The sequence below is a fragment of the Thalia democratica genome, chromosome 8 (assembly GCF_965202585.1).
Source record: "Thalia democratica chromosome 8, ktThaDemo2.hap1.1, whole genome shotgun sequence".
In the NCBI taxonomy this organism is placed as follows: Eukaryota; Metazoa; Chordata; class Thaliacea; order Salpida; family Salpidae; genus Thalia; species Thalia democratica.
In genome coordinates, this window is record NC_139172.1 from 8,133,689 (window position 1) to 8,155,426 (window position 21,738).

The 21,738-nt window shown below is 27.6% G+C and overlaps 1 protein-coding gene, 1 non-coding gene and 2 pseudogenes across 2 annotated transcripts; 1 reads left to right on the plus strand and 3 right to left on the minus strand.

The window, feature by feature from the left end:
* Window positions 1-1,740: 1,740 nt before the first annotated feature.
* LOC145842108 (histone H4-like) lies at window positions 1,741-2,024 on the minus strand (annotated as a pseudogene).
* Window positions 2,025-7,663: 5,639 nt separating this feature from the next.
* Window positions 7,664-8,074, minus strand: LOC145842588 (histone H3-like). The gene has a single exon (XM_082950057.1). It carries the CDS (start codon window positions 8,072-8,074, stop codon window positions 7,664-7,666), a length of 411 nt encoding a protein of 136 aa, XP_082806183.1.
* A 993-nt stretch (window positions 8,075-9,067) lies between these two features.
* LOC145842867 (histone H2B 7-like) lies at window positions 9,068-9,424 on the minus strand (annotated as a pseudogene).
* An 11,537-nt stretch (window positions 9,425-20,961) lies between these two features.
* Window positions 20,962-21,125, plus strand: LOC145843459 (U1 spliceosomal RNA). Its single transcript, XR_014370245.1, has one exon. It is a non-coding gene; the product is annotated as a U1 spliceosomal RNA (small nuclear RNA).
* The last annotated feature ends 613 nt before the right edge of the window (window positions 21,126-21,738 follow it).

Below are 21,738 nucleotides of genomic sequence, written 5' to 3' on the forward strand. Positions count from 1 at the left end.
TCTGACCTAATTTACTTGTTTTTTAGTAAAAAAAAAAACTGTTTTTAATTATGTTTACTCATAATCTAATCCTTCACTTAAAAAAGTGATCCGTGCTACTGTATGTTCTTAATGTTTTATAAAAATCAATAACCAAAAAATCTAAGAACAAGCTTTAAAAGTTCAGAACTAAGTTTAATTCTACAGTATTTAAAGATATGGTGACAATAAAAAATGAACCTAAATTGCATTGAACTGGTAGTAAAGAGTGGAATTTCGTATAAAATATGTATTTGTACTTTTTTTGAAATACTCTTCTTTTACTGTAGACAAGGGTTTTCCAAATTGGGCGGTAACGCCTCCTTGGTGCGATTTTAGTAAGTTGGGAAATTTAAAAATGTTGAAACTTACACTAGATATTCTTGAGTTGAAGATGAAAAGCGCAAAAATAAGGTCTTACGTGTCTTAAATGGTAGTCTTGTTTATAGGGCTTCGGCCTTTTTAATTTCTTCAAAGGTGGCAAATTGAAAAAAATAGTTTAGTAAACTCTGACGTAGACCAGTAGTATATAACTTTAATTTTCTAAATGTAATTTTAAAAAATTCTATTTAAATAGTTAAAGTAGGAGCTTCCTAAATTGTTTTCAGTTTGTGATTTAAAATTTGTTTTGAACTTTAAAATGAGAAAGGTTAAACTTTGTTTAAATTGAGTGTTTTTATAAGTATACACTTTTAAGATTTAGTATATATCAAATATAACGTTTTGATAAAGAAAAAAAGATTTTTTTTACGGAAATTATCACTAAAGGTTAAAAAGAAACTCTGTTGAGTATTCAAAAATAAATCAATAGATAAATATAAAATAATTTATATCGATTTGTTGTTCAGTCATTCGTTTAGCCATATGTTGATATTAAACATGAGTTATAAATTATACAAAATGTATCAAAGTAAAATAAGTTACGCCAAAACAATATCAAAACAAAAATAAAAACAAAGATAACTAAAAATAACTTAATAAAATAGAATTTTACACTTTTATTTGTACAAAACAATTGATATTTCAATACTTTCAAATTATTTGTGTTTTTTTACTTTACTGCTAAAAAAAATACAAGTAATTTTCCTAAAATGAAACTGAATAAAAAACAACATAGTATAATTGCCATTTTATTTTAAACTAATTTAAATAACTATAAGAAGTTGAAAAAACTTACTTGATTGGATGTTGACTTCTTGTTGTAAGCTGAATTTTTGTTCGTATAATAAGCGGTTATGATTTAGCTAAATAATTTTTGTACAGACACAAAAAATACTTAATTTTGGTCATGTTTAATTTGTATTTTGTAATAAATTTTGTTGAGACCGCAACAACTCAATTTCTGTGACTTTTAAATTGTTTAAGTTTAACAAGGTTTATTAAGAAAAAAATCTATTTAGGTATAGATAAATTCAGTGGCTCTAAAAAGAGCCTGGTTTGTTTTAAACCATTTATCTTGTGCTGGTGTACTTGGTGACTGCTTTGGTACCTTCAGAGACAGCGTGTTTAGCCAACTCACCGGGCAACAACAGACGAACAGCAGTTTGTATAGTATTATGTTGTTTTTAATTTAGCTTGAAAAATCAGCTTGAACTTATAATTTCCGTAAAAATTTATCTAGTAGCAAATAAATCTTAAGGTACATATAAATGTTTGATTGAGTGGCTCTTAAAAGAGCCGAGGTGTATGATTTAATTAACCTCCGAATCCGTACAAAGTACGTCATTGACGCTTCAATGCGTATACAACATCCAAAGCGGTGACAGTCTTACGCTTGGCATGCTCAGTGTAAGTAACTGCATCACGAACAACGTTTCCAAGAATACTTTCAGCACACCACGAGTTTCTTCGTAGATCAAGCCTGAAATACGCTTGACACCGCCTCGACGAGCCAATCGGCGAATGGCGGGCTTAGTGATACCCTGGATGTTATCACGAAGGACTTTGCGATGACGTTTGGCGCCTCCTTTTCCCAAACCTTTTCCTCCTTTACCACGACCAGACATGATGAATGAATATTGTGCTAAGAAAATTTTTTTATATACAGTACTGAGCGTTACGAACCTCTTAGATGAGCCACCTAGTGCTTAATTTACAGAGAGTTGCGAGAGAATTTGTAAAAAGATACCTCTCTCAAAAACACGACCGTTAAACAATTTAGTGAGAAAATGCAAGAGTAAAAGAGGAGAAACTTCCGCTCAATTCGATTTGCAAGAAAATTCTATGTTTTATAAATATTTCTGTTATTTTTTAAAACTTATCTGTTTATACTGTCGCTATCAACGAAAGATTCTACTTATACACTTTTGGGGCCTGGTTTATAACGCAACGTGCGCTCTAACTAGTATAGTAGAAATCCCCAAGATAACGCTTAAATTATAGTTGACTTAAATAAACTAATATGAATTACTTACCATTTACTAAATGTTTAATAAATCAGTTACTTAATTTAAACTGAGTTCGAATTTGTGATCATGAATATATTTATAATGAACTTGCGAAACGAAAAGATGATAAAAAACTGCACAACATTACACTAGAATAACAGAAACTAAACACTACATGTTTAAACCAAACTCAAAAAACATTCTAAAATCGAAATCACTTCAACAAGATTGAAACCATTAAAACTTAAGTGCAGCAAAAAGCTGCACTGAGTTCAGACCATTCAATGAAGTAGCAACTAGAAAAACTGAACCGTACTGAACTCACTATTAATCGAGACTATCGACTTTATATCGCTTGAGAAAAAAGAAGAAAGTAAAAAAGAGACAATTGCCACTAGAGTGGCACATTTTCTCCTCTTACCTTCGTACTTTAAAAATTTTTTCTTGGTTTTCCGAAAAAGAAACATTAATTTTTATTCCTTAACACTTGTAAGAATGCTTAAAACTCCCTATATAGAAAAATAAACGAAAAAACGACCGCCGACTTTTACCTTTTTAGTTTAAAAAGTATTACTTTACTTAATTCTATAAATTCTATAAACCGGTTTAAAAAACCAAAAATGATAAAAGTATAGTACAGTTTTTCAAAATAACAGAAAAATGTAGAAAGTTCAAAAAATCTCCTCGCCGCCGGAACTCGCTCCGCCCCTGCACATCTCCACGTTGTCTGACCGGTCCACGCCGATCCGTCTCCTCGCCTCACCCAACGGTCTCTTGGCGCCACGGAACCGTCTCCTTGCCTCAACCAGCGGTCTCTTGGCCCTACGGAACCGTCTCCTTGCCTCAACCAGCGGTCTCTTGGCCCTACGGAACCGTCTCCTTGCCTCACCCAGCGGTCTCTTGGCGCTACGGAATCCTCTGATCCGTCTCTCCGTACATCTCCTCGTTCCTCTCCTCGCACATAAAGCTCGGTCGCCTCGTACCGCTCCTCGCCGATTCGTTTCTCGGGCCGTTCGTGCGAAAGTCCAAATAGAAATACGTAACACTACTTTATATCACTTTTAAAAACAAGTTAAAACATAAAAAAAAGTAACAAGTTACATGCTTTTAGTTAGCAATAACATTTCATTAGTCAATTAGTCTATTTATTTTTATCTTAAAAGTCTTGTATGTTTTAAAATAATTGAAAAGCATTTATGGCTCCAAATAGTACGAAGTAATTCTCTACAAGATTTAACATAAAAAATATTTCACATTTTACACGAGTTAGTCGACAAAACAAGCACTTACGTGCGTCTCAAAAGTTTAAACTTGTTTTTGTAAAAATACAAAGCTAGTAAACTTGTACTGATTTTAAAAACTTTCATATTCAAACAAATTTTAAACTAAAGTTTTTTTTAATTTTCAGATTTTAAATACCGGATAAGACATTTAATAGCTCGAATGACCTCGTTAACAATGTGTTTTTTTTTAAGTACGGTTAAATCTAAAACAACAAAAAACATGCCAATATAGTTTGTTACAAGCAATTAACAAGGTCATTGTCAAAAAAAAAACTGTAAATATTATAATTTAAAATTTGAACATAACATTGTTGCTAAATATAAAACTAAATTAAGCTTCATAAATTTAAGAAATTTCACTTTAATAACCGATTATGCACTCGAAAACAAGTTTTAATAACCTCATACAACTATTTTTACAAGGACGAACGAAAAACAACAATGTTTTTTACATGCAGTTTAAAAAGTTTATTACCCGTTATAGTTCAAATTAAACCGATTGTTTGAAAACAAAACAATTAAACTTTACAGTTGCTAACTTTTATAGACGTTTAAAACTCTTTTTGTTATAAGAAAGTTTTATTATTATAAGCCTTTAGTTTCATTTTAATTTTTAATAAAATGTTTAAAACGATTGAACGATATTTAATTAATTTGACAAAACGCGGAACAACTTGAAAACAAGACTAACTTTTGTTTAAACTTGCTCGTACAAGTTTAAAACTCATTTTGAAAAACGCTTCAACAATGAATTGCAATAATATCTACACAGCAAATACATTTTAGTTCTAACACATGTCCATTAGCTTTTCCCAAACCACTTTAACATAAAATTCAACACAATAAAGCTAATTACTTTTTGCAAAAAACAACACAAATCTCTCACAAACTCGAACTACTTAGTTGTTTTTCCAACTAGAAATTTTAAACTCATTTTAAAAATTTACAGACCAGATGACTGGGTTAAATAAATGCCCTTAAGTTTATCGAATTTATAATATTATTAAATAAGGTTTATTTTACTCTGTTTTCAAGTCACCATCTACAAAACGTATAAATTTTTAATGAAGGTATCTGTGTTCAATTCCAGCTATAACTAACTGCCCGTCCGGGTCATCATGTCGCTATCAACGTAAGATAACGCTTAAATTATAATTGCTTAAATATACTAATATGAATTACTTACCATTTACTAAATGTTTAATAAATCAGTTACTTAATTTAAACTGAGTTCGAATTTGTGATCATGAATATATTTACAATGAACTTGCGAAACGAAAAGATGATAAAAAACTGCACAACATTACACTAGAATAACAGAAACTAAACACTACATGTTTAAACCAAACTAAAAAAACATTCTAAAATCGAAATCACTTCAACAAGATTGAAACCATTAAAACTTAAGTGCAGCAAAAAGCTGCACTGAGTTCAGACCATTCAATGAAGTAGCAACTAGAAAAACTGAACCGTACTGAACCCACTATTAATCGAGACTATCGACTTTATATCGCTTGAGAAAAAAGAAGAAAGTAAAAAAGAGACAATTGCCACTAGAGTGGCACAATACCTATAGTTTTAATAAAACGGTCATTAAAGAAATTTTTAGTGTTGTTAAATATATTTTTCCTAGCAGTTATCTAATACAAATTTTCTCTAAAGTTAAACTAGAGCAAATATAAATGTCTTGTAAATTTTCAGTCAGTTAAGTTATAACTTATACCAGTTAATACAAGCGTAACTTAATTAAAATTGTTAACTTATTTTATAGTTTTTAATTCTTTGGTTTTTTATTTGATGATTTAAAATAATTATTGATAAAAAGTTAATACCAGTATTAGTAAACCGCTTTAAAGAGCTTTATGAGTTTTCAAAGCTTAAAGAAAAGTTTATAATAAATTAAAAATATCTAAAGTAACTCTAAAATTTAAGATTTCTTAGGGTAAAGTGTTGTTTAAGAATAAAATTATTTTTAAAACAGTTTTACTCAGAAAAAATTCAAAAATTTTTACATTAATTAAAAGAAAGCACTATACAAATTAATAATACCTTCATAAGAAAATAAAATCCTTTAGGGATGTAGAGCGTGATAAACAGATAAAAAAAGAATATTTTAAACTTTTAAAACTTCCTGTTTATATTATATGCGATTACTTGTACTATTCGTAAATTTATTGTCAGCTTTTGATTTTAAACTTTTTAGCATGTAAATTCATGGTCATTTATTAATCTTTATTACATCTTTAGTTAGGCAATAACAACCGTAAATTTTATTTAAGCAACGAAAGCTGGTTTTTCACTTGATAGCATACAGTTACTAATACTGACTATATGAATCGGCTAACATTGTACGAATTATGCGTGACAAGTTTATCAAGAAAAAAAACGTCTTAATGAAAAACAAAAGTCAACCATTCTTTTTTTAATAAGAAGTTTATAAAGAATTAATTTTTTTTAACTAAATTTGCCGTAAAGCTTTGTACATGAAAAATGTCTTATAATGTTTTACGTCTAACATAGTACAAAAATAAGCATAAGTAACGTTAAGTATTAACCTAAAATGTGCTCACAATTAATTCCATTTATTGTACATTAAACCTCCAACTAAGAGAAAATTTTACTATAAAGTGTGATTAAATACATTTATGGTAATACTTATTAGCTTTACAATGTTTAAGTTAAAAGCGTTTTGTACATAAGAATATAATTATAGTTTACGATAATATTAAAAAACAAATCAAGAAATTGAACAATTTAAAAAATCTTATTTAATTAAATATATTCAACATACGCTTATTTTACAGGTAATTTTTTATAATAAAAATAATATTCTTTCAGAAAGATTTTTTTTAAAGTAACATGCAAAGTTAGTACTAATATGATAAAAAGTTTTACGTATTAAAATTTTCAAATAAATGGTTTAATTTTGCAAAAGAAAACTGTCTAAAATTTGTTTGAAACAATTTATTTTATAGAAACTATTGTATAACTTATAATTAACGAAAAATATTGTTATTTTTAAGAAAACCTTAATAAAAATTACAAACGCTTGTAAACCCTTCTGAGCGGGAAATTTTAAAACGTTTATAATAGTCATGTTTCACTCTTAAATATCTCTCACTTTTTCTGCCTTAAGCGGTTTTCTTAATAAGCGAAATTTACAAAAAAAGACTTAAAGAGCTTTTAAATAACTTTAAAAAAAATTTTATTAAAAAAGCAGTTAAAAAATCTGATAACTGTAAAAAACAAAGTCGTTATAAAAGTTATAAAAGTGAAGATATGCATAAACGATAGTTTTAAACTTCTCGCTCAAATTTGTTTGCAAGCTTTTTTTTCAGCTACAAAAAAATGTAGATGAGAGTGGTTAGCCGCGCTTTTTATAATTTTGGTTAGCCGCGCTAAAAGCCTAAGAAATTAGAGTAAAAGAGGAGTTTTTTTACGCGTTAAAATTTCCCGCTTATGAAGTCAGTTGTAATTTTGTTAACTTTTGGTACTAGCTGTTTTATAAAAGTACCTTTGCTTTTACATTTAATCCAGTAACTATTGACCTAAACTTTTCATTTTTTTTATAGACTAGCTGAATTTGCCACACAATGATCTATAATTTATCATCTGTAATTAAGTTATTATATTTTAATAAATTGTATTTACTTATATTAGCTTGTTATAAAATAGTAACTCAACTTGCTTAAAGTTTTTGGTAATTTTTATAATTCTTTTAATGCATCTTCATTTTTATTCGTAGCATTTTGATAACAAAATTTAATATAAAGGTCTTATATAAAAATTTTTAAATGTAATTAGAAAGTAAATTACTAATTAACAATAATACTTAATAATTGGTACAGAACTTCACCAATGTTATTAAATCTGAGCTTATAGACTAACACTTCACACAAAGTATAGATATAAATAAAAAACTATCTCTTTTAAATGTTTAGGTGGCTCTTAAAAGAGCCTGTTCTGTTAGAACAATTAAGCACGTTCACCACGAATACGACGGGCAAGTTGGATGTCTTTAGGCATGATAGTTACTCTCTTTGAGTGGATGGCGCATAAGTTAGTGTCTTCGAAAAGTCCGACCAAGTAAGCTTCAGCAGCTTCTTGAAGTGCCATGACTGCACTGCTTTGGAAACGCAAGTCAGTCTTGAAATCTTGAGCAATTTCGCGCACAAGACGTTGGAATGGCAGCTTGCGGATCAAAAGCTCAGTTGACTTTTGGTAACGACGGATCTCACGAAGAGCAACGGTACCTGGGCGGTAACGATGAGGTTTCTTGACACCTCCAGTTGCTGGTGCACTTTTGCGTGCAGCCTTGGTGGCAAGTTGCTTGCGGGGAGCTTTTCCTCCAGTTGATTTGCGGGCGGTTTGTTTAGTGCGAGCCATGTTGAAGTGATAGAATGAAAAGCAATATAGGCAATTTATACTGTAGTTTTAGGCGTTACATACCTTAACGAAGTGTATCAGTTCACTAAGGGCAGTAGAGAGCTATGTAATTTAAAAGTTTTTTGTCAGAAACATCTTACCAGCGTTTTTCTTAAATACTAACTGTATACAAACTTTTTAAGTTTTTTCTTAGATTTTTTTAATGATTAAAAACTCGAAAATGATGTATTTAGCTAAAAAATAAAGTACTTTTACTTTTTTAACCCTACTGTCGTTAGTTTATTCATTTAAACGACAAACATAACTATAAATAGCTAGAGATAAGTAACTTTGCTAGACAATAAAAAAGTATGCACAAAAAATGCTGATATTTTTGCTTTAAATTATTCGATTTAAGCAGAAAAATTAAAATAATTAAGAAAATATAGTATGTTAAGCTGTATTGAGTTATCCAGAAAGTTTAAATCTAACAATGTTTCAGTTTTTAGTAAATTTCACAATAGTATGTAAAGTTTAAATTTTTTTATTTGCATTGTTATGAATAAAATGTATTCTTGTAGGAGCTTTCATTAATTTGTTAACAGTGTTAGACTTTAAGTTTCGAGTTTCATGAACGTTTATTTATAACATGGTGTTACTAAGTAAGAAAAAACAAACCAATAAAAAAGTTTCAACTAATTTTTTGTCGGAAGTTACAGTTTGTTTGTTATGTTGTTGTTAAACATTAAAAGTAGTTAAAATTTTAAACACAAACTTATCCGATAGAACTTTTATACTTTTTAGGAAGAATCAACTTTGAAATCAAATATAACAAGTGCTATTAAAAATAAGCTAAAATTAGAATTTATAACTAACAATTTTATAAAACACTCTTCAGCTAATTAAAGCTTTATAAAATAAAATACCAGTAAGGTTATAAATAAATTTAGTATTTAGTTTAATGTAAAAGAAATTTGGTGGCTCTTATAAGAGCCTGGTTTTAATTCAAAACATTTATTTGGAGCTGGTGTACTTGGTGACTGCTTTGGTACCTTCAGAGACAGCGTGTTTAGCCAACTCACCGGGCAACAACAGACGTACAGCAGTTTGAATTTCGCGACTGCTGATGGTTGAACGCTTGTTGTAGTGAGCCAAACGTGAAGCTTCAGCGGCAATGCGCTCGAAGATGTCGTTGACGAAAGAGTTCATGATGCTCATGGCCTTGCTGGAAATTCCAGTATCGGGGTGTACTTGCTTGAGAACTTTGTACACTTAGATGCTGAAGCTTTCCTTGCGACGAGCCCTGCGCTTCTTTTTGCCGTCAGCTGGGACGTTCTTTACTGCTTTCTTGCTACCTTTGGATGCTGCCATTGTGAATGAATAAAGTGAGTGCAGAGCAGCAGTATTTATGCAAAAAACGATAGTATTTTTGAACAATGGGTGGCGCTACAAAGCTTAACAGAAAAAATACGAGAGAGCTTTCAGTGCTACACGATCATTAAAGAGAGCCTACCAAATAATAAATGGTTTAATTAAAAAATTTAATAAAGTATTGACTATACTTTGCTACTAATTAAGTTTTCTCGAAAATAGTCGACAGAAACTTTTAAACACAAGTATTTTGTTTTTAGTTTGAAATCGTATTACTTATAGTTTGTTTGCATCTTTAAAATTTATTAAAACTATAAAAAATTCAATATTTATATGAATTACAGTGTTATAGATTTGAAAAGCTATTAAGTGAAATTTAATGCTAACAATTTAACTATTTTAAACTAAATAAGTCCATAAAAAATGACAACAAATGTTTATTTTGTTAGAAATCTTAAAGTTTATTGCTAAAACTGTTTTTATTATGTCATAAAATATTTTACTTTATTTTAATAAAAAGTTTTATGAACTATTACATATTAAGGCTCAAAAAAAAAAAGAACATTTATTATTTAATAACTAATAATATTTATTTCTAATATTAAGTATTAAGATATGCTATTGTAAGCAATTAATAAAGTTTATTGAACAATGCTAACTAAAAAGTAAGCACTCAAAAGTTATAGTCAAAAGACCTGGCGTACGAAAAAACCTTTTGGTTATCGAGTGATACGCCAGGTTACAATTTTGTGAGGACAAGACTAGATAGTTTGCTGTAAATACGGTTAAAAGTGTGTTTAAAGCTTTTCGATGTTTGTTTTACAACACTTTTGTTTATGGTTTTATTTTACTGCTTTATAGATTGTTTAACAAAAAGAACATACAATTTTCATTTCCAAGTATTATATTAAATAAGTCTAACAAAAGCTGTTACAAATTTATATAGAAGTTAGTAAAAATATGTTTACTTTCTCTTTAAAAACTATTTAACTCTACTGCATTCTAAAAGGTGCACGACAATTCAAATTCCTACAATTCAAATTCTCTAAAAAATCTAAAAAGCAACAAATCAAAAAGTTAAATATTTTTAAACAAAACAATAAATATATATATAGTGTAGGTCTAATTTATACCCAAAGACTTTTTTCTTTGAGAAATTTTAAAATATTTTGGAGATATAACTGAAACTTGTTTAAAAGTATAGTATTTTTAGTATTTTAAAGAAATCTGCTGAAATAATTATTTTTTTCAGTTTTTATTTTACTAATATAAGTTTATTAAACAGATCTACCACAACTTTTATTTATTTATTTATTTTAAATTCATATTAGTGTTTTAAACATGGCTGTACAAATATTTTTTTAAGAATTTGAACTGTTGGAATTAGAACTGTCATGTAAACAATTCTACTACATTCTATAATTTAGCTTGTTTTATTGCTGTCTATAATACTTTAAACATGTTTATAGAAAATTTGTTGTTTTACCCTTTAAAAAATATATTACTGTACTATATAAAAGATATATTTTTGGTAAGTAAATGGAACACAGATATAAGTTGAAAAGCCGACAAAACTTTGATCGAACGTATGTTAACTCGTATTTTCACACTTGTAAACTGAAAAACACTAGAGAGAGTATAAAAGCGCTTATTGTCGTTTTAAGGCTTACTTTAAAGTAGTTTACGTCTTTTCTATGTAAAATAATATCTATTACATTAATAAAACAAAATGATAGATAATTTAACTTTTTATGAAAATATTTATAGTTTTTAATGGAAAGCTTAAAAACTCACGTATACTTGAAATTTAAAACCATCAACTAAAATGTTCATAACATTCAAGAATAAATGAGGAGGGCTTACTACACCTTCATGATTACTCTGTATAAGTTTTACTGATTTAAAATTTTCAACTTTTTAAATAAGGTCTGTTTTATTTTTATTTTTAAGCTTCCGCGTAAAAACTTTTTTGACGCATCAGCTGACTTTATGAAAAAAAAAAACTCTTGTATGGGTAATGAAAGTGGTTTTTGTAGTCCAATCGACAAATTAAACTTAATTATACCTTTTTTATTTATTCTTACATCTCATTTTTACTGATCGTAACTTTTTGCACATTTTTTAAATTTTAATTAATTTGCTCTTTTGTTAATACTCACTTTTTTATTTTGAACAATGATGAAGACAATATAAAAAAAAATTATTTACTATTCTAAAAAAGTGTTTCCCTAAGCGTGAATGTAAATTAGTTTGTTGTGCGCATAATACATTTTCTTAAAAGGGTTATTTACAGTTTTTAAAATCCTACTTTCGATAGATTTTATCATGTTTTTATAAGTTGTGTAAAATTAAAGACCACTTGGCCACAACAATAGTAGATTACAATATTAAGTAACAAGTACATGCTGACATTGTATTTTACTTTTAACCGATTTCTTCTTTATAGACTAAACTTTTGCAATTTTTGAAAATAATATACATATCTCAAGGAATAACAAAAACATATTGCTTTAAAACTTTTATTCAACTTTTAAACTAACAATTAAATTTATAAAAAAAGCTAGAAAACTTTAAAGTTGATAATAACTATTGATGACATTACTGACTTTTACAGTATTATTTCGATTCTGTTTAATATGTTTTGCTTTAATTTATTTTAGCACATTTTTTGTATCAAGCTAATTCTATTACCATTAATGACTTCTAGTTGTTTAACGTTGGTATAAAATTTAAAAAACTTACCTTAAGCAGAGGTTTTTTGAATAACTCTGTACTTCACACTATACTTTTAAGTATACACAGTTTTTTTTTTAAATAGCAGTTGTATATTGTGATAATAAAAAAGAAGATGTTTTTTTAACCCTGATAGAAAACTTAACACCAGACTTGTTTTTTTGAAATAAACTATTTAAACTTTTTTTTCCTCTTTTTTTTTCTTAAACTAACTAATTACTACACAAAGAATTAGAAAATTTTAATACTTTTAGTAATAAATGAAATAAAAACTTTTTTTATAAATACATATTAGAAATTTTTTTTTCAAGTTATTTTAAGTTTTTTTTTTATTTTAATTAACTGTTACTAACTAAAACTACAAATAAAACTACTGTGAATTACTGACTTAAAATAAAACTAAACTGTGTGATGATTAGACAGGTCCAACAGCAATAGTATACAGTACGTTTTAGTCTTTAATCAGTTTACAAAACTAGTCTTTAATTGTTCTGCTTTTAGTCTAAAAGTATGACGATTTTAATAAAGTAAACAATATCATTAACTTCTTATATTTACAAGATTAACATTTAATCATTTTTAAAACTATTACTGTTTTATGTATGCTTATGAAATTTCTTTTCTTTTTAGACACGTGAAAAATCTGAGCATTATTAAAAGTTAATTTAATCACTTTTACATATATGATTTATGATCAACTACTACTAACTTTTTGAAATAAGATGTTTTAAATCTTGAAAATTTTTCTTCATCTGTTTGTACTGAAATAATTCTAGTTATGGTTTAAAAGGGTAGACTACCTTAAAGTATCAACTTATCTTTCATTCTACTTAAATTCAATTAATTTATGTCAATATTGAGTTTCTAAATAAAATTTTAAAACAACAATTTGAATAAAAATGTTTGTTAATACAAAAAGATTTGTTTTTTAAATAACAATAAATAGCATGCACTATTTAAATCAAAGTCTTTCTTTTTTTGTTAAAAGGAGCCTTTACAAAAATACTTTCACTGAAATTCAAACAAAAAGTTTTCTAAAAAGACAATAGTAAACTATTACTCATGCATAAACAAACCCACAAAGTAATTACTTTTACAAGTTAAACAAGATTTATAAACAAACGCTTTATGAACGTTTACCCTCGTTGCTATAGAAGTTACAAAAATGAATACTGAAACAAAAATTAATTAACTTGCAAATTTTGGTATTTATAAGTTTTACTAGTAATAACAAAACTAAAAACTTGCCCGCTCTCAGCCAAAATTTGCTATGATAGTTGTGCTGAAAATCCTAATAAAATAATAAAATTATAAAACAATTGGAAACACATTAATATAACAAAATAATTAAAAAAGTTAAACTAATAGAACCAAAAAAATAATTAATTAATAATTAGAACCAAATAGTATCGTACACTAGGTCTTAAGACCAAATATTTCGAGCGTTTTTTTCGTCGTTTGATAAACTACGTTATTGTTATTACTATTTAAAATTTAGGAAACAAAGAATTCCCCGGTATAAAAACAACTTAAATATAATTTTTTTGAATTTGATATCAATATCAAGTTATATAAATAATATTAACAGGGGATTTTACCTAACCTGAAACCCACTGACCTTTAGGTTCATTTTCCATTAAAGCACCATAAGTGTTAAACAATACTGCGTATAAGCGTTATACATTTATTACAATTGTTCTAAATTTATATTAGTATATTTTTTATTATCATTAATAATATATCTTTTCCTGGACAAGACATTAAACTATATCCATGGTGCATGAATCGATAACCATAATTTTTTTCATACACCAGTTCCTTGAACTAAACTCTTGAGAGTTAATTTTTTGTCGTTCAATAAATAGTTATAAAACTAAAATTTCACTTGTTGTAGCAGTGCTAATGATGTTTAAGATTAATAAAATTTGGCTTATATTTTAAAACAATACACCTATATAGTTAAAGAGAAACTATAGAGAAGAAATTCGAACTTTGTTTTTCAGCACACCCCTTGTAAAAATATAGGAGGTAATGAACTAGTAAAATATTTTTTTTGTATTTATTTTTAGTACTTTAAGTTTAAAGTTCTTAACTACTAAAAAGCATAATTTGTAAATCTTTTTTTTTTAATATCCACGTACACTACTAACTTTACTATCACATTCCTTTTTTAATGTTTTTTTTTGCTAACAATATGTTATTTACTCAAACATTTAATCCTTTTTGCTTCAGGTTGTTTTTATTTTTTTTAAATTCGTCTCCTTGCAAAACACATAAATACACATTTTTTTGTTCAAGCGATTTTCCTATCTTACAAGCACTGTATTTAAATGTTATATTTAAATACTTTTACAAATACTAAAAATGAACTAAATTTATTTAATTTAATACTATTTTATGTGACGAAGTTCTTTATTCCCACCGGAGTTGTTTTTCAATTAGTTATTTCCCAATAAAAATCTTAATTTTTACTACTGCTCAAAAAATCAGATGGTTTTAACTAACTCAATTATGAACTTCATTTATTAAAAAATCAAGTAAAAAATGACTTATTAAAATGAGTTTAAATATTTAATTTGTTTAATTAGTTTTAAACATTTTAAAAAAATTATTTAGTTCAATAGATTTTTTCTTAAGATTTTTAGTGGATTACCAAAGTGTACGGTACGGATTAACCGTGCTCATGGCCTTTAAAACTTTAAGGATTAACTTTAAAACTATATGAAATTTGAACATTTTTTTTTAACTGCATTTCATTAAGTTTATTTCTTTATGACTTAGTAACCCATATTGATTCACAAATTTCAGTATCATAGGCACTGCTTTTTACAAGCCATGAACTACTCTACTTGAACAAGCAGTTTTTGTAAGCTTTTTAGTGTTGATGATCTGTGGCAAGGACACTTCCGTAGTGAAACTGTAATATATACACAAAAGTTTATCGTGCAGAATTTTAGAATCAAAGTGTTTTTTGATTAAGTAAATAATCAAGTTCTTTATGTTTGAGCACTAAGCTTAGTATTTTATGTAACAAGTTTATTTGTATACTTTACCTCTCTATAATTTTTTCAAAGTTGTGTTAATAAGAAAAAAAAAAGTAAAAGCAGATTATGTTATCAACTTGTAATGAATCTATTGCAACTTACTTGATGTTTCATTTGTTTTGAACTTTGAATATGTAGAGAAAGACAACAATGACCATATATGGAAGTGAACTCTTAAAGCACCCAAATGAATTAGAAAATTAAAATAGGTTTAAACTAAGAGTTTGATTTAAAAAAAGGCAGGAAAATTTTTGTAAAAAGTCAGGAAAAGTCAAGAATTTTTTCTCAGCTTGATCTGTGGCAACCCTGCTACCGTGATAGTCATATTTGAATGTTTTAAAATAATACACTGTAAGTTAAAATTAAAAATCATCTCAGTCTCACTATGCAAGGCAATCAAATAACACCTAGTCAATGTTGATTACTAATTACTAACATTACTAAATACTAAATTATTGAAACTAACTACTTTTTTACAACTAATTTTAAGCTGTAAGTTGCTTTTTAAAGCTTTATGATAAATAAACTGTTTTTTGAGATATAGTTATTTAAAGTGGACAAATACAGAAGGTTCCCGTTGCAAACTAAAAACTGTTGTTACAGACTAAAAAAAGATAAAGACTAATTTTATGACCAAGAAATAAAAACACTTTTTTGTTTATTGAAATTAAAAAACTAGTTAAAATATAAATACTTCTTAAAAATATTGATCTGACATTTACTGAAAACTTGAAGTATTTAATTCAAAAAGTGAAGGAAATGAATTTTAGTAGTCTTTATTTATTTGCCATTTTTATTTACTCATCCCTCAAAGAGCATATTTTACACTCAGGTTGTATCTTTAAAACTAGTTAGAATGTTTAAAAACATTTAGGAAGCAACTTATTATTTAGTATATATTAAATGAACTAAAAGAAAAAGACGTTTAAAATCTTAAGATTTGGTGCCAAAAAGATTTTTTATTTTCGAGTCGCACAGCACTGATACCTTTTAACGTCTTGTCCAGGACGTTGATAGTCTACAAATTAAGATAGTTGTAAAAATAGGTCGACAACTTACCCCTCCCATATGGCCATAAAAGGTTTTGAGGTGTTAAAAAACTTTATCTAATTAATATATACTTGTAGATCTTAAAGTAGTTTTTTTAGTGATTTTAAGTCAATATTTTCCTAAATTGTTCTATTTTTGAAACTTATTAACATCATTTTAAAATCTATGGTACCTATTAAAAACTAACAAATTTGTGTTAAAACATCTTCTTACTTTTTTTTTTGTAAAAAACAAGATCAATATTAACCATATGTTTTAAACTACTATAGTATATATTTTTTTAAGTAGAAAAAGTAATATAAAGTAAGTTTAAAAGTTTTAGGTAGAGTTTATTATACTATAATTTATTTAAGCCTGTGTCCATTTGACGTTTTGATAAATATGTATCTCTATTAAAGTTATTATCTTAACAACTAAATCAATCAACGAAAATATCGGAAAAAATTCTACAGAGCCTACTGGACTACTGGACTTTCGTATGCCGTGAGACAAGCTCAAGTTAAGATAAAGGATTGATCATAACAAGTTGATTATCAGACCATAAGGCTTCGGTAAATTGAGATTGAGACTTGTCAGTTAGCGGCAATAAAAAAACTTGCAGAGTCAATCTATTATTAACAGTTTATAAAGTTTTACAATAAAGTAATGGTTTACTGGTATGGAGCACACCATTTGTCTTGCCCCTATGGACAACATATTAAAAATTGCACAGCAAAAGACCATGGATTTTTTTTTAAGTTGTAAATCACTTTGTTGTTTTTATTAAAAAAGATGTTTTAAATAATTGTTTTAGATAAATTTTAAAACTTTTAAAATAAGTATTTTAAAAATACATTTATTGAAAACGTTTTTTAAGCCGGTTATACCAGTTATCTGATAAACTCTTACATTCAAACTGCATTCTTGAAGATAGTTTTTAAAAGTTTTACTTTAATATGTTTGAAAGTGAAAAATTTTTTAAGTTTAAACAACTAAGTATATTTCAAATTTATTATCATAAACCCAAGAATCTTTAAAATTATTTTGGTTATAAATTCTAAAAATGTAGAAATATATTCATACGAAGAATTTTAATAATTTGATATGCTTTAAATGGAAAAGAAACTAGAAATATAACTGAATAAAACGATTTATTTTCTTAACATAATTTATGATTTCTAAAGATAAGCAAAAAATTATTTTTTAGTATCTAATGTTTTAATAAAACTTTAAAATCTATGAACAAAAGGTTTATTAATATTTTTTACAGCGTATAAAATATCATCAATACTTAACATCATCATGGTATCAGATCGCTATCAAAACAAAAATATTCACTCACTAAAAATATAGTTTATAGTTACACTATTTTTTACTATTTTTTCAAGGTAACAAAAAGAAAGATGAAAGCACACAAGTTTATAATTTAAAGTTTTCAATTTTTTTAATGGATAACAATAGTTATATTATGAACTAAGTTATTGAAGAAAAATTGCAATCCAAAAATGTTGCATCCCTTCACCAACTTGAAAATCTTTTTTAATCAAGTGTACATAATAAAACGTTTAGCTATTTAGTACGCTGCTTTTTAACTTTAGCGCTTACTCAAGACTTTTTAGACTTAAATTATGCTTGTATTTAAAAAATACTAGCAAGTTCCGGCCTCAAAATTACTTAAGAAGTTGAAGTTTATAATGTTTTCAAACGATGGTTAGAATACAATAATGAAGAACGTAGCAAGCACGCTAAAGATCTTCTTTCAAGAGTTCGCTTTAATTTAGTGTCCGAGGAAGCTATACGACTACTTTTACTATAAATGCGTAGATTATTTAAATAATGTTTTAGATTGCATAGAAAAAAAATGTTCTGATAAATATAAATCTCGTTTTTCATGCAGGTATAGTGATCAGAAAAACTTCAACTTCTTGTTTTGCGGAAGTCGTAGCAGATAGTTTTTTGGTAGGGAAGCAAATGATTTTTAATCTGTTAAATCTAGAGCAAACGATCTTCAAGTCTTGCCATGCTCGCTGCATGAACTCACTCCAAAACAGTTTGCGTGAAAGATGACGTTTAAGTTTTTGGCGGCCGTGTAAAAAACTCAAGATAAGTTAAGTGGGTTGAAAAATATTCGCCTGCTGACAGTTCGTGGAGAAGTGAAGCTTTCCTAAACGATCATCTCGATTGTTATTGCACATGTGCTTTTATGGACAAATTTATCATAATTAGAGGACTTAATCTAAGAGGTAGATCTGACATGATACAATTTGATACAGCTAGCTGCAGATGGAAAGAAAAGGCAAGATTAAGCAAGGAAGTACAACAAGCAGCTCGCAGGAAAATAAGTTGTTTCTTGTGGGTTAAACTGGCAACTTGTTAAACACAGTCATGTAATATTATGGTTCTACCTAATAGATAGTCGCCAATACCAAGTATGAACTTTGCTAAATGCGACCACAGTTTAGTTGTGATCCAAAACAAGTTGTTTGCAGTTTCTTTCGGAACTTGCAAAGTATTTGACGACGTTTTTAAAAAGTCTGTGAATTTGAAATTTTGCATCGAGATATTTTTCTAATGCTGTTAATTTCGGAAACAAATTGTTTGTTTTTCACAATAACCAGCCAAAACTTATTTGTTTCGATGCTGATGAGAACAAATAGTCAGAAGAAAATTTCAAAGTTACAAATAATCTCGCAAATTTTTCTTGTGTGAAAATACCTTGTAACTTTGTTTCCAATAGTTAGCTATCATTTTAAAAGAGTTTTATTGGACTAATTATTAATTTGTAGAAGTTAAAGTGCTTTTATTTTAATAAAACCATAGTGAGTTGCTTTACATTAAATTTATTCACACTAAAACGCTTAAAAATTTTTCACAAAAACTAATAAATAGCAAAATTGAACATAACTGTTTTTTTGAGTCTTTCAAAGTTTTCTTTTAAATACTTTTTATTGTTGTTCAATTAAGTTTAAAGTTTTTAAAACAAAAATAGGAACCACATTGCTGAATAGTTACAGTTTATTTAACGATAAAAAAAGACGCTCAAAATATTTGGTCCTAGGACCTGGTGCACGAAGAACCTTACGGTTATTTATAGATACACTTATATATAGAAAACAAAGTAATTAAATAAACTTAAACTGTTTCCACAGAGGCAACTTAAAGAGCTTTTAAATAACTTTTTATAAAAGACGATTAAAAAAAAACAGAACACACGTTCTATAAAAACAATGAAATTGTTTTTAATCTTAAGCTAGTACAGTTTGATATGAATAAGACTTTGCTATGATACAAAAGTAAAAATAAAACATTATGACGTAAGTATTAAATGTTGTACAGTAAAAGTACTTGGTGCAAAAATTGATCTTCCATCCGAACAAACAATTAAAATTTACAAAACTACAATTAAGCTACTATTAAATATTTAAAAACTTATTGTGTTTTTAGAGAAGCTTTAACATATGTCGACAAGACAATATGAACTCACTCCTCTTTTTTAAGCATTCCTCTTTTTTCAATGCATACACAACGGCTGTTGATTCTTCTTAGCACAGCCTACATATGGTGTTATTACCATCTGCTATTGGCTGACAGATATATTATTATATATGTATATAATTTATTAGAAAAATAAGATTTCAAAAATGCTGGTACACATGTTTCATAAGACTAGACGCCTTAATCTTCAGCCAGCTAAATTTAAAATAAAAAGCACTTTGCTAAACATAGAAGCAAAAGTTATACAAAAAAACATTTTGTTTAATTGTTTAATTTTTTTAAATGTACATTTTGATAAATTATTTAAAAGCCCTTCAAGTGGGCTCAGTAGAAGGTGTTCAAGTTTGAATATTAACCTTATTTTATATATATATATATATATATATATTCTTAGAGCTTTTTGAGACTCTGTAGATCTGTTCTTAATTTTATTTGAGAGCAGTGAAACGCCGTTAGTCGGAATAAAGTTTTAACACAAGAAAATCTGTGGTATATATTCCGATAAGCTTAGCTTATCAGGATCTCCAGGATTTAACGCCTTTTAACGTTACATCTTATATACATATATACATATATTAAATATATTATAACATATATATTATATATGATATAAGGTGATTGTTTAAATTTAAACACTTTGCACTGAGCCCACTTGAAGGGCCTTTAAATAACTTATTATAAAAGTACGATTTTAAAAATTCTAGAACATATGTTTCATAAAGACAAAAACAGATTGACTTTATGAAACATATGTTCTGGAATTTCAAAATCGTATCTTCATAAAAAATTATATATTTTACAATATATTTGTACCAACTTTTTTATAAGTTTAGACTATGGACCAGGAGCCGGCAAACTGTGGCTACTAGGTGCACGAAGTTTATTTGAAATGCAGGAAGATTTTAGGGGGTACAAAACTCTTTTAGGGGTGCACAAAGTTCATTTTGAATCTAAATAGACATTTAGGAGTTTATGATGAAGAGCAAGAAGTTTAGATAAAAGGTTTCCGGCTTATTTTTGGGGAGTTTTGAGTTTGAGGGCATAGATGTTTTAAATTCTATTTTAGTGTGCTAAAATTTCACTTACCAAGAAGACTATTGGTAAGTTGACAAAATATTCTAAATTTATATTTTTCAGCGTCACTGAGATTCTCTTATATTGTGACGTCACTTTATTAAAGAAGTAAATGATAGTAAACAACATACAATATTGTGAAAAGTTTATATCTTTGTGATTAAACTTACTTGGCGATGGCTCAACTGTGATCAGGCAGACAGTTAGTCCAGTGAGAGGCTTCACCATTGCACATCGGTAAAGCTGAATTCTGCGATTGTTCAAAATTGAACAATTCGGTCGTACAATTTCTGACAGTGGGTTGGCTGCGTTCGTGCGCCTCCCTTATATTCATATTAAAGGGATAGCTGTTAAATTTGCATGAGCGTGCAAAATTGCACGAGGACACTTTTGCAAGAGCAGACATTTTTGCACACGTCGATCTTTTTTAATTTAGTTTTGTTTTTACTTCAACTGTTAACCCTTACCCTCGGTCGGCAACCTTTTATTTTTTAATTATTTTTAAAAGTTAATTTTACTATCACTGTTACCCCTTACTCTCGGTCGGTAGCTTTTTTTTATTTATTTTTTTATAAATTTTTTTAAATTCATTTAATTATTTTTACTATCACTGTTACCCGAAACCCTTACCCTTGGTTAGTGACTTTTTTTTTTTTTGTTTGCTTATTAATTTGTTTTTAGTTTTTTTTTTACTCTCGTGCAAAATTATTTTCGTGTTATTTTGTGCATCCGTGCAATTTTTTTCTCGTGCAGTTTAGTCCCCTAGTGCAGTTTAGTAACCTCGTGAAATTTTGTCTTCGTGCAATTTTGACCGGTTCCCATATCAAACTACTTTAAATTTTTTCAGATCACGGGTCGGCAAAGTGCGACCCGCGAGATTTTCAAAAAATAAACTTTTTGAAAACAAAAACTACATAATAGCATTTTGCGTTTCTAATG